The sequence below is a fragment of the Chamaea fasciata genome, unplaced genomic scaffold (genome assembly GCF_029207755.1).
Source record: "Chamaea fasciata isolate MVZ Bird 193981 ecotype frontalis unplaced genomic scaffold, bChaFas1.0.hap1 SCAF_17, whole genome shotgun sequence".
NCBI classification, from domain to species: domain Eukaryota; kingdom Metazoa; phylum Chordata; class Aves; order Passeriformes; family Sylviidae; genus Chamaea; species Chamaea fasciata.
In genome coordinates, this window is record NW_027094102.1 from 12,209,091 (window position 1) to 12,223,109 (window position 14,019).

Here is a 14,019-nt window from a genome sequence, read left to right on the forward strand (position 1 = left end):
GGTGCCGGGGAGGACTGGACACTTCCTGCCAGTGGAAGTTGATCAGCCCTGCACTGCTTGTCCAGGGCTGCTCAGGTCAGGGGAGGTGCAAGTTCAGGGTGAGCAGGATGCACAGCTCTGGTACTTCCCACTTCTGCTAAGGATGCTGAAGAGATCCTGACTTCTTTATATGGACAGATAATGAAGGACAAGGGGTGATGGTTTTAAACTGGTGGAGGGCAGGTGTAGATTAAATAGACATAAGGAAGGAATTGTTCCCTGTGAGGGTGGGGAAGCCCTGGCACAGGGTGCCCAGAGAAGCTGTGGCTGCCCCTGGATCCCTGGAAGTGTCCAAGGCCAGGTTGGATGGGGCTTGGAGCAGCCTGGGATACTGGAAGGTGTCCCTGCCCATGGCAGGGGGTGGAAAGAGATGATCTTTAAGGTCCCTTCCAACCCAGACCATTCTGGAATTCTCCTACTTCCCTTTCTTGGCTGTCATTACAGGAAAGATCACCAGACGGATATTAAGGAAAATTGCCAAAAATGACCAAGATCTGGGGGACATCTCTACCTTGGCAGACCCGGGCATCATCCAACAGCTTTTCAACAGCAGATGTGAAACTAAGCAGTAGCAGCAGGAGCTGTCCCTGCTGAGAAGAACAGTGGCAGTGGCACCTGATGAGCAGGTCCCTCCAACAGCCACTGCCTGCCCAGGAAGGAAACCTTCACCTGTTGAATTGAATGTACCAATCGTAGGAACGAGGAGAGTCTGGCTCTGGAGAGGCCGTGTCCATGCCCTGGATGAGGTGTCTGTCGTGTTCCAGATGGATGTCACACATCTGAGGGTCAGCCTGATCACAGAGAGATTCATCCTCCTCCCTTTTCAGCACCTCGTTCTTGATTTTAATTTAATTGGGGGGGGTGGGGAGAGGGTGTTAATTTACTTTATGTCCTGGAGGGGCCCTGGCACCTTGTGCACAGTGGGAAGGAGCTTTGGGGGTTGGAGGGGAAGTGATGCTGGAGTTACTCAATGCAGGCAGGCTTGGGAGGTGCATCTGCCACTGCCCACAGAGCAGCTGAGCTTCCTTTTGTCCTTGGAGTGCTGCAAGCTGCAGGAGCACTGCAGCAGCCACATCATCACTGCACATCCACTGTCCTGCTGCTAACACAGCTTCCCGGAGCCTCCAGGGGAGTGGGGCAAGGCTCCAGGGAGCTCTGGGCTTTAAACAGGTTCTTTGGGGCAATTTGATACCAAGATCTACTGCTTCCTCACTGCATTGTGCCAGCTGCTGCGTTGTCCCCAGGCCAGGGTCCTTCACTGGCCATGGACACTGCAGGGAGCCAGGAAGGGAAAAGCCTTGGTGAGACATGTTCCATGGAGCCCCGGTTCCTGCAGCCCTGCTGCCACCAGCTCCCAGCTGAACCAGAGCTGGAGCAGCTGGATGCTCCTTTTGTGTCCTGGGGGAGGATTGGGAGCTGTTACACCAAAGGAGGGAGGGGAAATGGAGCCAGGCAGCGGCACCTCTCCCAAGGCACCACGACCACTGCTACAGCAGAGAAAGCAAGGCAGGCAGGGCTGTGGGAGTCCTACACATTTCCTCATCAGGAAAAAAATGGTGGGAGATGTTTAAAGTCAGCGTTTGCTTAAATCCGACATGGCTTAAGGATGATGAGAGCTAAAGGTCCCCAAACTTCTTCCCCAAGAGCCTGACCACCACCAGGGTCCTGCCAAAGCCATCCTTCCTCCAGTGAAGGACATTTACCTCCAGCCAGGGCTGAGCTGGGGCTGATACCTCCTTTGCAATGTCTGTGAAACCTGCATGTGAACTGTTTGATTTTGCACTTAAACCAAAGGAGAAATGGGCTTTAAAACTTGCTGCAACAGCTGTTTTGGGGAGTGCCAGTGGACAGGGATCACCTGCAACCTGAGCTGACTTGGGGCTGGAAAGGAGGAGCAGCTGCCTCTGGGTAGGGGTGCTCAGGGCAGGTGTTGGGGTGCTCTGCCAGGCTGTTGGCCAAGTCCCAAATCTCACTTGTTACCTGCTGCTCTCACTGGCACAGCGCCTGTGTCACCTATAACCTCGGTGCCTGCCTGTGTCCCATGTGCCCCCACAGCTCTGTACCACTGGATTGTGCCACCTTGGTGACAAGGATTCCTGCATCATTGTTCCTCCTGTTATTCTCTGTCAGCTATGTAATTTTGGCTGGAAAACAGCAAGAATTTATTGCAAAATGGAATAAAATTCAAGAAAACAAAATGGAAACAGGCTTGGAGTGTGTGGGGGTGGAAGGTGCTTGTGTGCTGTTGAGTCCAGGGTGCACAGTGCAGTTGGAGTGACTGTGCCAGAAACCAGGATTAGCTTTTGGGATGGGGCAGGTTCCTGCCAGCATGATGTTATTCCATGGACTGGGATTCACTGTGGCTGTCTTTGCTGGCTCCAGGGCTTCAGCCTGTGCCTCAAATTCTCCCTGGTCTCCAGCCAGTGCTGCTCTGAGGCTCGTGGAAAGCACAGGTGTGACACCCACATGTCACCCATGCCCTCATGCAGCACCAGCGCCAGGGAGCTGGGTGAGGAGGCTCAGGGCTGTCAGCACAGCTCAGGGCTCCCTCACCTCCACCCTTCCAGGCACAGCCATGGATCTCTCAGACAAACCTGGCACAAACAGCAGTCAGATTGCACATTCCTTTTAATCTCTGGCTTGGGGTAATCAATCCCCCAACAAAACACCCAGGAATCCCAGTTTCAGTCACACTTGAAGAATGGAGCAGTTTCCCAAGTGACCGGTTGGTGATTGATGCCGCAGCAGCAAAGAGCCAGCAGGGCTGTCACTCAGCACATCCATTCTGCAGGAATTCTGCCTTTGTGCTGCTTCTGTCACTCAGCACATCCATTCTGCAGGAATTCTGCCTTTGTGCTGGTTCTGCCACTCAGCACATCCATTCTGCAGGAATTTTGCCTCTGTGCTGGTTCTGTGTAACTGACAGGGCTGGGCTGAGGCTGCCTGGACTCTTTGCTGCCAGAAAGGTGCAGCTTTTAGGGCTGAGGAGGAAAGGGGGCTGGAGGAAGAGGCAGAAGACCTTGAGCAGGGGAGCCCACACTCCTCCACTGCTGTGCTGTTCCCACTGATCCATAAAACCTGGAGAGAGCCATGTCTCCCCACCTGCTGGTGCTGGTCCCAGAGGAAGATGCTTGAAGCTGGGGCTGTGCTGCCCAACCTCCCCTGCAATTCCTTTGCTTCCTCACCACAGAGCTCCCAGTCTCAACAGGACCATTCCCAAGGCTAGGGCTCCCTGACACGAAGATGCTCAGTGTTTGATCTGTAGTGGGATGCACTGGCACAAACCTAGGGGGATTTGGGATTTATCAACACGCACAAGGCTCCAATTCACAGCTGCCTGGGGAGCTGCCTCCATCTCCAAGGGACTCTTACACCAGCCTGTGGAGATCTGTTGGACTGGGCTGCAGCAGGAGCCTGCCCTGCACCCTGCACTGCTGCCTGCCCCGTGTTGCACTGAGGCACTGTTTGGGATCAGCACCCGGTCCTATAAAACAGGAATTGGGCAAAGCAAAAGCAAGCAAGAGACCCCTGGGCAAATTACCCAGGGCAGCTGTGCCTGGTGCAGGGACCCTGAGGATCCTCAGGGGAAACAGAAATCAGGACAGCAGCAGCAGAGGAAGGAGGGCTGGAGGGGCCATGGTGAGTGGAGCTGGGCTCTTCTCTTTAAGCTGGAGAGCACTGAGGCACTGGATGAAGAAAAAAGCTGATACTTGCCCATCCACCTTTCTCCTCTCATTCCTTGGGCTGTGTATGCCTCCAGAAATCATGCAGCATCAGAAGTGGGAGCAGCACAAAGGTCTGTTGTGGCACATTGACCCTTTGCTCTACAGCCCCCTGCCCCCAGGCCACGCCCCAAGGGAACATCCAGAACCCTGCAGTCCTGGGAGTCACAGCTGGGCTGTGCCCAGGGCAGGGCTCCCTGAGCAGGCAGAGCACGGGAATCCTCCTTCCTGGAGGGGGAATCACCAGAAGGAGCTGAGGCTGGCACCCGGGACCTTCGGGCAGCTGCATCACACAGTCCCTCCTCACAGCCTTCAGCACGACAGACCTTGGCAAGTGCACCCTAGGGAGAAATCCTGGGGCAGATCAGCTCTTCGGGCAGCAGAGGGGAGGGTGGGGCTGTGGCTCCTCACACCAGGAACGGCGTGTCCAGCACGGCCACCCCGGCGGCCACGCCGCCGTCCGCGTGCTCGATGGCCTTGGTGCGCAGGAGGTGACCGGCGGCCTGGTTCAGCACCAGCTCCTGGCCCTGCCTGCAGGGGAGAGGGAAACTGAGCCCTGCAGAGCACTGAGCCCGTGGCATTTCCCTGGGGCAGCACACAGGGCAGGGCGGAGCCCCAGGGCTAATGTTGGTGGCTGCACTGGCCCTTCTGCAAATCGGCAGTGCCGGGGACAGAACGCTGCCAGAGCACCTTTGTTCCCAAAGCTGTGTGACAAGGACTTTCATTTATACCCTATGGAAATGTGGCCTGTGAGGGTTTTAAGCAAAAGCAGCTCCTGTTAGGGTTGAACAGGGATTAGGCCTTCACGTATTTCAGAGATCACCAGGGCTTCAGAAAAGCCACACATGTGGCTGCATCCAGAACCCAAGAAATGCTCCCAGAAATCCCAGGGATGAGACACATTGATCCCAAGATCCCATTACACCAGTAACTGCCAGCATGAGCCCTGTGGTTTTCCAACAGCTCATTTGGCAGCAGGTTCGGAGCACAGCTCAGCGTGTGCACACGTGCTCAGAGCTGCTGCCAGGGGCGCAGACTGAATGGTCACATCTGTCCCCTGCACCTGCACGTCCCCAGACATCTGTCCTGTGGCTGTGCTTGGGCAGCACAGAGGACAAAATGCTCCTGCTCCACTTCAGGAGCAGGGAACTGCCCTGGAACAAAAGCACATTCCTCACCTGACATAGACACCAAAGATCCCGAGCTCAGAGATGCACTCGGACACTTGGAGGGGACTGTGAGCCCTCAGCAAGTAATTCAGTGCTGGCTGGGGCTTGATCTTATCCATCAAGATGTAGGAGGTTCTCTCAGGGCTGTCTTTGATCTTCTCCAGAACCTCCCTGAGCTCTTCACCATAGAGGTTGTTCCCTGGCAAACAAAACCAGCACATCAAGCCCTTCCAGGACAGCAGAAGCCCCTGGCCCCAGCTACGTGGCCCTGGCAGCTGAAATAACCCAGCCTTTGTCCTCTCCCAGGCGCTGCCTGGGCTCTCCACACCCAGCACCAAGCCCTTGGGAGCTCCTCTAGGAGCAGCACTGCCTCAGTGGCAGGAGCAGTTCTCATGGCTATGAGTAGTCTCAAGCCACCCTTTATCCCTCAGCACACGACCAGGAGGTGGCACAGGGCTACTGCCTGTCCCAAACACAGCACAAAGTACAATGGGAACCCCCAGGGGCCCAGCCCAGCTCACACCTCCACAGCCCAGCTCATACCTCCACCCTCACGCTGAGGCTTCAGCACAAAGCGGTCGGGGTCAGCGATGGCTGTGGCAGCTATTCTGTCACCCTCTTCACCCTGGCAGGAAAGAATGGAAACAGGTGGACATCAGGAATAATTTCTTCATGGACAGGGTGGTTTCACACTGGAATGAGCTGGATGGAGTCACCATCCCTGGAGGTGTTCAAGGAATGATGGGACGTGCCATGGTCTAATTGATAATGTGGTGTTTGGGGAAAGGTTTGACTTGGAGGGCTTTTCCAACCAAAATGATTCTGCGAACAGCAAAGCACCAGGGAGCAGCAGGGGCTCCTCAGCAGATCCCTCTGAGCAGAGGCATTAACAAATTCCCCAAGGACCACAACAAAGTCCTCTCTTCTTCTCAACCAAAGAGCACAGGTGTTTATGTCCACCCCTGCTCCAGGCCCGCTCCTACTCACCTCATCCAGGGAGTAGAGTCCTGCAAAGGTGGCTCTGATCCGAGCAGTGGCCTCAGGGTGGCCTGGCAGCAGCTTCTCCAGTGTCCCTGGCCGGCTGAGCTCCTGCTGCACCTTCTTGGTGCCCGCCAGCTGCGTGGCAATGTCGGGGCACTTCACTGCCCGCGACCTCTCCAGCAGCAGCCGCGCCTCCCAGTTCTGAGGCGGCGAAGGAGCAACCACCCCGTGAGGGAAAAAAAAAAAACCAACACACACAAAAGGTTTGCTCTGCTCTTTTCTGTGCAGTTATCGACATATGGTTTCTCTTCCCTGCCTGCTAGCAGGGACAGGGGGTGGGAGTAGCACTCCGGAGAAAAGCAGGCATGAATTTCCCGCCACCTCTGGGAGCAGCACAGTCACATTAATCCACTGTGTGCTCCTTCCCCAGCTTGTCCAGTGCTGCCACCTCGAGACACCAGCAAGATCTGCTCTGTGCTATTACCACCCGCAGCCTGATCGTGCTGAGAGCACAGAGTGACCTGTAGACCAAGTCTGAAACCTTTCAGCAGGCGCTTACCTGTGTTAACCCCTATTGCACAGAAGCAGTTCAGTGCTGCACTAGGGGATCACCCCTCAGAGAAGAAAGCCACTCATTTTTCTTACTGCAGGGCCACCCACCTGCTCCCTGGAGTCAGAGCTTCCCAATGCTCTCAGCCACACCGGGCAGGACTGACCCCACCCCAGCCAGGGCAGCTGCCCCGGGATTACTTTGAGCTCCCCGGGCAGTGCCCAGCTGGTGGTTTCTGGGGCAGGGAGGTGGGTACTGACCTGCTGGTCGTAGACCTGGGGCACGTAACCCTCTCGGTAATACACCACTGCAACCTCCTGGCCGTCCCTGGAATGGAAACCAGAAGTGCTCAGAGCCAGGGCAGGTCCATCCCAGCACCAAGGGGGGATCCCAGCCCCCTGCCCCTTCCCCTTGGCCTTCCCCTTCCTGCCTGGCTCTGCCACAGCAAGCTGAACACTCCAAGCCCTGGCTCTTCTCCCCTGAACCACAGCCTGGCCTGTCCCAAGACTCTGGGAGCTGACACCCAGCCTCTGCTCTAACCAAAGGCTCAATAATTCTGACACCCAGCTCAGCAGAGAGGCAAGCACCTCATTTTAACAGCTTTTACCCCACGCTGGCCTGGGGGACTCAGCCTGGAGAAAAGGAGCTCAGGGGGGACCTTGTGGCTCTGCACAACTCCCTGACAGGAGGGAGCAGCCAGGGGGGTCGGGCTCTGCTCCCAGGGAACAGGGACAGGACAAGAGGAACCAGCCTCAAGTTACACCACAGGAGGTTTAGATTGGAGATCAGGGAAAATCTCTTCACTGAAGGGGTGGTCAAGCACTAAGATAGGTGGTAGAGGAGGGACTTGAAGATGTGAGGCTGTGGCACTTGGGGACGTGTTCAGTGGTGCTGGGTTACAGGTTGGACTCAGTCTCAGAGGTCTTTTCCAACCTTAACAACGCTGTGATTCTGTGATTCATGAAGCTGGAAGGAACAGGGTTCCTCTCCTGTGGCAATTCAAGGTAGGACATCAACTCAACAACCTGAGAGGCAGCAAACCACCCTGCCAGGGCTGGGCTGGCAGCACAGCTCTAGCACCACACACCCAAGCTTTGGCATCAAAACTGTGCACTTGGTCTGGGAGTGCTGGCAGGCAGACAGGAGGCATCCAGCAGGGGAGGATGCTCAGGAGGAAGCACAAGGGATACACTTTCCCTTCAACTATCCAGCCATGACAAACACATTCATTAATTAAACACAGCACTGACCCCAAAGGTCAAACCATGGAAAAATCAGCCTCACTACAGAAAAACCACTGTCCTGAAACCACGTCTTCCCTTAGATGGTTCATACAGCTCCCAGCACATTACCTGGAAATAGGACAAACGTCACACTTGGGACCAGCTGGGAGGCTGTGATCCTCCCGTCCTGGTCTCCACAGGGAGCAGGCAAGACACTGAGTGAGTTCAAACCCAGGAGATTCCCAAAGGACATGGAATGCTTCCTTCTCCAGCACTAACAACCCCGCCCGGCTCCCACTGGCAGAGCAGCACGTGAACAGTAAACAGGAAATGGCTCTGTGGAAGACTCTCAGATAGCCAGGGCTGCTCAGAGCAGACCTTTGTGGAAGAGGTAAAGATTCCACAGAGCAATGAAGGCTGAAGGAGGGAGATTATGATTGCAGCTGATGTGTGCCTGCAAAATCTCACCACTGTGAACACAAAACCATCCCAGCACCAAGAGGAAGCAGCAGCCTGGAGCATGGAAGAGAGCTGCTTTCTCCAACAGTCACTACTCACACTCAGCTTTGGCTGCAAGCTGCCAGAGGCAGCCCCGTGTGCCCCAGAGGCAGCAGGGATGCGCACCTTGGCTCATACTCACATATACAGCCTCCTGCTGGCATCCAGGGAGCCCTGCTCAAACACGTCCCGGAACCGCTTCCTCACCACACGGATATTCCTGCCAGGAGTGCAAGAGTCATCAGGCTGCCCACAGTTACCTGAGCTGCAAATCATGGCTGGAAGCAGTGGCTGCAGCAAGGAGGATCTGTAGGTTCCTTCGCAAATAGCCTTGGGCTTTGGGCTATGGAGCCAGAGAAACTCTACAGCCCAAAAACCTTCCTGTTTAGGAACCCATCCTATGTTTCCTATGATCAGTCAGCAGTTTGCTCAGCTTTCCGTACCAGAAACTGAACCATCTCCTTCCTTTCCCATCCCAGGAAAATTCCAACTTTACCTGTTCCACAGCTCATTTTCTACACAACGCTGATCAAAAATATTCCTCTGGACATCCTCCACCAGAAACATCACCACAGCCCTGGAGGAGATACCAAGGACATCATTAAACACATAAACACTCCACATGCTCCTAGCTGGATCACCATCTCTGTGATTCAGGCTCCCTGCACCGCTCCTGTTCATGTTCTCCTCCTCTGTCCTTACCTCTGGGACCCGTAGAGCTCCCAGGCTTTGGCAATTCCCAAGGCCAGCCCCTTCGCTGGGTTGTTGGGCAGCAGGTGTGATGCCTCCTCAGTCTTTCCCAGCACTTTCAACACCAACCTGTGGAACAGAAATGCTGTAAATGCCATGTCCATGCCCAGCTGGACCAAGGGAGCAGCTGGGAGAGCACAGGGGCCATGCAGTGCAGCTGCTGCCGTGCCAGGGCTGCTCCTTTACCTGTGGACGTCGGCGGTGCGGGAGGTGAGCCCACCAAAGCTGGCAGCAATGGTGTTTATTTCTATCTGCCTCAGAGCTGCTGTGCCATCCAGCCCACAGTCAAACATGTAATCCGAGCGGTTGATGCCCAAAAACACAGTCTGCAACACAGGGAGGGGAGCTGGGGTCTCCTGTTGCCTTTAACTGCAAATCCTTTGATGAGCTTGCTTTAAAATCCTCCTGGGGCAGATCCAGTCAGAGAATCCCAGGATGGTTTGGGTTGGAAGGAACCTTAAAGACCACCTCATCCCAGCCCCTGCAGTGGGCAGGGACACCTCCCACTAGACCAAGTTGCTCCAAGCCCTGTCCAATACGGCCTTGAATATTTTCAGGGATGGGACAGCCACAGCTTCTCTGGGCAACCTGTGCCAGCACCTCACCACCTGCACAGAAAATTTCCTAATATTTCATCTAAACCTGTTCAGTGTCAGTTTGAAGCCATTCCCTCTTGTCCTGTCACCCTCAGTTTGGTACAAACCACTGCAGGTCACACACCTGGCTGCTCTGCCCCTGCCCAGGGCCCTCTCCGAGCTCCAGAGGAGTTCCCAACACTCCTGAGAGTGAAGGAGCTTCTGCAGGGATGGCCTGGCTGGTGCAGGTCCCAACAGGACACATGTCCCTGCACACTCTGAGGCTCCCAGATGACAAACCACATGAAATCCTCCCTCTCCAGGCCAGGCTGTTTCCAGCAGCACCAACCAAAGAGCTCAGCTGTTCAACAGGGCAAGGTCCTGAGCTCATGGGCTGTGACAAGACATTGCAGAGCAGGGAGTGACCAGCCTGGGACAGCTCAGAGTCCACAGTGCCAAAGCTTGCTGCCAGGTTCTCCCCCCACAATCCAAGGGGCACAGACCACTGGGATCCCCTGCCCCGGTACCTGAGCCAAGCCTTCCTCCAAAACCTGCATGTAGATTCTGAAGAGTCGAGCTGTGAAGTCGTCTACCTTGATGGTGCTAGAGAGAAACACAGACCACGTCAGCCCCCTGCTGTGCCACAGAGGAACAAGAAAATTAATTCTCCTGCAGAAAAAGCCCTGAGCAGGGGCATTCTGCAGCACAAAGAGCAGGGCTGGGGCTCAACCAGGTGCTGTGGCACTGCTGAAACACCTCCCCATGAATGCTCAGTGCAAAACCACAACACAAACCCAGTCTGCCAAGCACAGCCACTCCACAAAAGGCCCTCCTGTGCAGGGGTGACTCACTGGCAGGGCAGAGATGGGACAAGTAAAGGCAAAGAAAGGCAGCAGAATTCTGCAGGTTCAGGGAAGAAACCACAGCTCCCTCTGTGCCTGCACACACAGTTCAGAGAAGCTTCACAAGCCTCATCCAATCCCCCTGTCCTGCCACGCTCCAAATCCCACACACTGTGGCCCCAAACCCCTGAGCAGCCCCTCCAGGGAGCTGTCCTGGCACAGGGCAGGCACCTGAGCACACACAAGCCCCAGGTGCTGCATTCTTTGTGCACAGGTACAAACATGTCCCCACAAGCTCTGGCTGCAGCCAGCTCTGGAACAGGCACAAGCATTGGAACAGCTCCAAGGGGTCAGGCTTTAACAAAACAAAAGGATGCTGGAAAACAGTTTCCTCTGCTCTGTTCCAGTGCCAGAGGCAACAACACGTGCACAGGCAGTGGGAAGAGGGATTTGTGGAAGCATCAGCCCCACAACTACAAGCGACAAAGTCAGGGATGGTCACTCCAGCCCAGGGCACCAGTCAAAGACAAACTCAGCAGAACCCAGGAGCCAGAGCTGGACAGCCCTCCTGCACCCAGAGCTTGTGGCTGGGAAAGAGAGGACGGGGGTGACTGAGGGAGGGTGTGGAAACAGAACAAACACCCCCTTTCCATCACTGCTGCAGCAGAGCTGGTGGTTACTGGACACACACAGGAAGATGCAGAGTAAGACTAAAAGAGACTCCTAAATCCAGGACTCAAAGACTCCAGTGATTTGTATTTAAGGCCCAGGGGTCAAAAAGCTCACAAGTACGAATTCACAAGCCAGAAAAAGCAGCAAAGTTGAAGATCATAGCAGGGAACCAGGTCTTGGCCAGATGTCCCACTTTCTGGGGCCCAAGAAGGCCTCAGAAAGGCAGGGATGCCAGAAGGGTAATAAAGGCTTTACATTTAAAATATTTCATTAAAATGCAACAGGCAAAAACATTACCTGGCCAGAGTTTTCTCCAGGAATTCCTTGTTTTGACTGATGGCATCCACCAGCAGGTTGAAATCCTGCTGCACAGCGTAGGCCTGTTCAAACAGGGCCCGGGGCACTGCGGAGGGGAGCAGCGTGAAGGGAGCATAATTCACCACCTGCAAGCAGGGATGCAGCATAGCAGTCAGGTCTGGGCAGCTGAAGAGGAGCCAAGGAGCTGCTTCCTCTGCTTGTCTGAAGGCTGAAGCCACCCCTAGCCCTGCTGGGCAGACACATGGCCTCGACCCTGCTGACTCCTAACTTTCTTCTTTATGAACCACCCACAGGGCACTGCCGCTCCAGCGCCTGGGCTGGGCTGACTGCCTCCTACCTGAACTGGAGAGCACTGTCTCCAGAGCTTCTCAGGGGCAGAGAAAAGGTTAATTTGCCAGTCCTGGGTTCTGACTGTCAGTTAGTTCCTTTGATCCCTGCTCAGTGACTCCAGAGCCCTGGCTCATCCCACATCTCAGATATGGGGGTCCATATATTACTCAAAGTCCATATATTACACCACAGAGAAGTCACCAATTCACCTGGATTTTCACATGAAACCAGGGACACTGGCAGAGTGTTTGGCCTCTCCTCCCAGGCTTCCTCTTGCCCTTTGAGATCACTCAGAGCCCTGACCTGACATCAAGGAGCAGTGCTGTGGTGAAGATCTCCATCCTTGTACCCCTGCCAGCTTGCCCCCAGGCTCCTCAGGGCCCCTTCCCCAATGGTGCCCCAGCCCTCCTGCACAGGGATACTCCTTCCTCTGAGACCCCTCACGGCATTCCGCTCCAACAGGCTGAGCTTCCCACCCCAGCCATCCACCAGGGACTGCCCAGAGGCAAATCCCACACAGGAGCCACCTCCACCCCTGTCACCTCACCCCAGGTATGGGACAAAGGCTGACTGTAGCTGGGAACATGCCAAAAGCAGAGGCCCCTCCGTGAGACTCTCCTCTGGTTCAAAGGTTCATATGGGTGGTGAGAGGCTCGGAAAGGGATCAACTCCCAGCACCACAACAGGCAACTTCCTAAGCCTTCCCAGATCTATCTCTCTCCTTGGAAAAGGGGATCAGTACGGCAGGGCTGTCCCTCGGGGAGCTGCGCTCATCATCGGGATGGGCTGTGAGCTGCAGCCCCAGCGAAGGGACGGCGAAGGCTGCCCCTTGGGGAGCCGCTCCGTGCGGAGGGCTCGGGGACCCCCGGCACGGCAGCGGCTCCTCCCCGCGCTGCGCACTCACATCCGAGGCGTGCGGCTGCTCCCCGGTCCGCATCAGCACCCCCGCCAGCAGCGCCGCGTCCACCGCCGCCGCCGCCGCCTCCCGCACGGCCGCCGCGTCCCGCACCACGTCCCGCCAGGCCGCGGCCATGGCAGCGCTGCGGGCACAGCACGGCACAGCGGGTCAGGGCACGGCGGGTCAGGGCACAGCGCGGGGCACCGCCCGGCCCACACCCTCCCCCCGGCACGGGCTGTGCCCAGCCCCCGTGTCCTGGACCCCGCTCCCTGTCCCCTGGGCGGCCCCCGGTCCCCAGACCGTCAGTGCACCTGGACCCCCGACCCTGCTCCGCGATCCCCGGCCGCTTCCCGGTTCCCGCTCCCCGCTCCCTGAGCCCCAGCCCTCGGCACAGCGCTGTCCCCTGACCCCCGAGCCCTCTGTCCCTCTCCGGCCCCCAGGCCCTCACTGACCCACGACCCCCGGGCCCTCCCCGGACTCCAGATCCCCGAGCCCTCGCCCTCTCCGACGCTACCTGTCCCTCCGCGGTCACCAGACCGCACTGACCCCGTTCCCTCCAGGCGCCCCGGTTCCCTCCAGGCGCCCCGTTCCCTCCAAGCGCCCCGGCTCCCTCCAGGCACCCCGGTTCCCTCCCGGCTCCCAGCCCCTCACTGACCGCCGTCCCCCGGTCCGTTCCGGCGCCCCCGGTTCCGCCGCCCGGACCCACTCCGGCCGCTCGCTGCGGGCGCTGAGGACCGCCCCGTGATTGGACGGGCCGCGCCCCTCGCCCCGCCCCTCATGCAGATTGGCAGTTCGAGTAACCAATCAGAGCGGGGAAGAGCCCCTCGTGGGCGATGCCGCGCACAGGGGGCGGGAAGGGGAGGAGCCGCGTCGGGGGTGCGCAGCGCGCATGCGCCGGGCTGTGGCCCGGGGCTGTGACGCCATGTCGCGACGTCAAGAAGGCGACGAGGGCCGCGGGGGTGCTTTGTGGGGCTGCAGCTCCGAAATCGACCGCGACATGCGGGGGCTGCTCGGGGCCGGGGCTGCCGGGAGCCCAGAGCGATGGAATGGCGGGCGCGGTGCCCGTAGAGGCCCTGTCCGCCCTCAGCGACCCCGTCATTCCGTGGGAGCGAACCTCTCCACCCTGCCGGAGCTGCCTCACCTGCCGCGAGCTGCAGCTCACCCTGGGCAGGCAGGGGAAGACAGAGGAAATGCAGACCTGCCTCAGGAAGTGAAAGGAATTTGAAATACCTTTATGTTTTCCGTTTCTAACCCTCTTCCTCACCCGCGTGCCTTTGCCGCGCTGCCGGCAGGCCTGGGAAGGAGCTGACCGGGGCTACTTTCTACTTTTAGGTCCTTTCCACTTTTTTGTTTCAGTATGTAAAAGAAGTGTCAGTCCTAACTTTGTCTGCCCTCTGAATAAGTGCAGTGAAGTGGAACAACCCTGTGTTGGTACCTCCAACACAACAGTGT

The 14,019-nt window shown here is 57.1% G+C and overlaps 2 protein-coding genes across 3 annotated transcripts in view; one reads left to right on the top strand and one right to left on the bottom strand.

Moving 5' to 3' along the window:
- Nucleotides 1-2,365, top strand: part of ACSS2 (acyl-CoA synthetase short chain family member 2) — a 31,195-nt gene extending 28,830 nt beyond the window's left edge. The window contains exon 19 of one of the 2 annotated variants that reach the window (XM_066198569.1): nt 484-2,365. In XM_066198569.1, coding sequence (XP_066054666.1) covers nt 484-611 — 128 coding nt within the window. In that variant the 3' untranslated portion in view covers nt 612-2,365. The remainder of the gene's footprint in view (nt 1-483) is intronic. The other variant, XM_066198570.1, reaches the window with a different exon arrangement.
- A 284-nt stretch (nt 2,366-2,649) lies between these two features.
- Nucleotides 2,650-13,305, bottom strand: GSS (glutathione synthetase). The gene is made up of 13 exons (XM_066198571.1): nt 13,223-13,305; nt 12,574-12,709; nt 11,319-11,464; nt 10,035-10,110; nt 9,119-9,258; nt 8,885-9,001; nt 8,679-8,759; nt 8,325-8,402; nt 6,722-6,788; nt 5,918-6,112; nt 5,474-5,555; nt 4,940-5,129; nt 2,650-4,292 (listed from the first exon to the last, which is right to left on the bottom strand). The coding sequence occupies exons 2-13, from the start codon at nt 12,700-12,702 to the stop codon at nt 4,169-4,171; spliced, it is 1,425 nt and encodes a 474-aa protein (XP_066054668.1). The 5' UTR covers nt 12,703-12,709; nt 13,223-13,305; the 3' UTR covers nt 2,650-4,168.
- Between the last annotated feature and the right edge of the window lie 714 nt (nt 13,306-14,019).

Bases quoted from the DNA above. Each gene is read 5' to 3' on its own strand.
- GSS (XM_066198571.1), bottom strand. From the start codon at position 12,702: ATGGCCGCGGCCTGGCGGGACGTGGTGCGGGACGCGGCGGCCGTGCGG. The intron at 8,760-8,884 runs GTAAGGACAGAG...TATCTCCTCCAG, and splicing joins GAGCTCTACGGGTCCCAGAG to GGCTGTGGTGATGTTTCTGG. The intron at 6,789-8,324 runs GTGAGTATGAGC...TTTCCATTCCAG, and splicing joins GCCAGCAGGAGGCTGTATAT to GGACGGCCAGGAGGTTGCAG.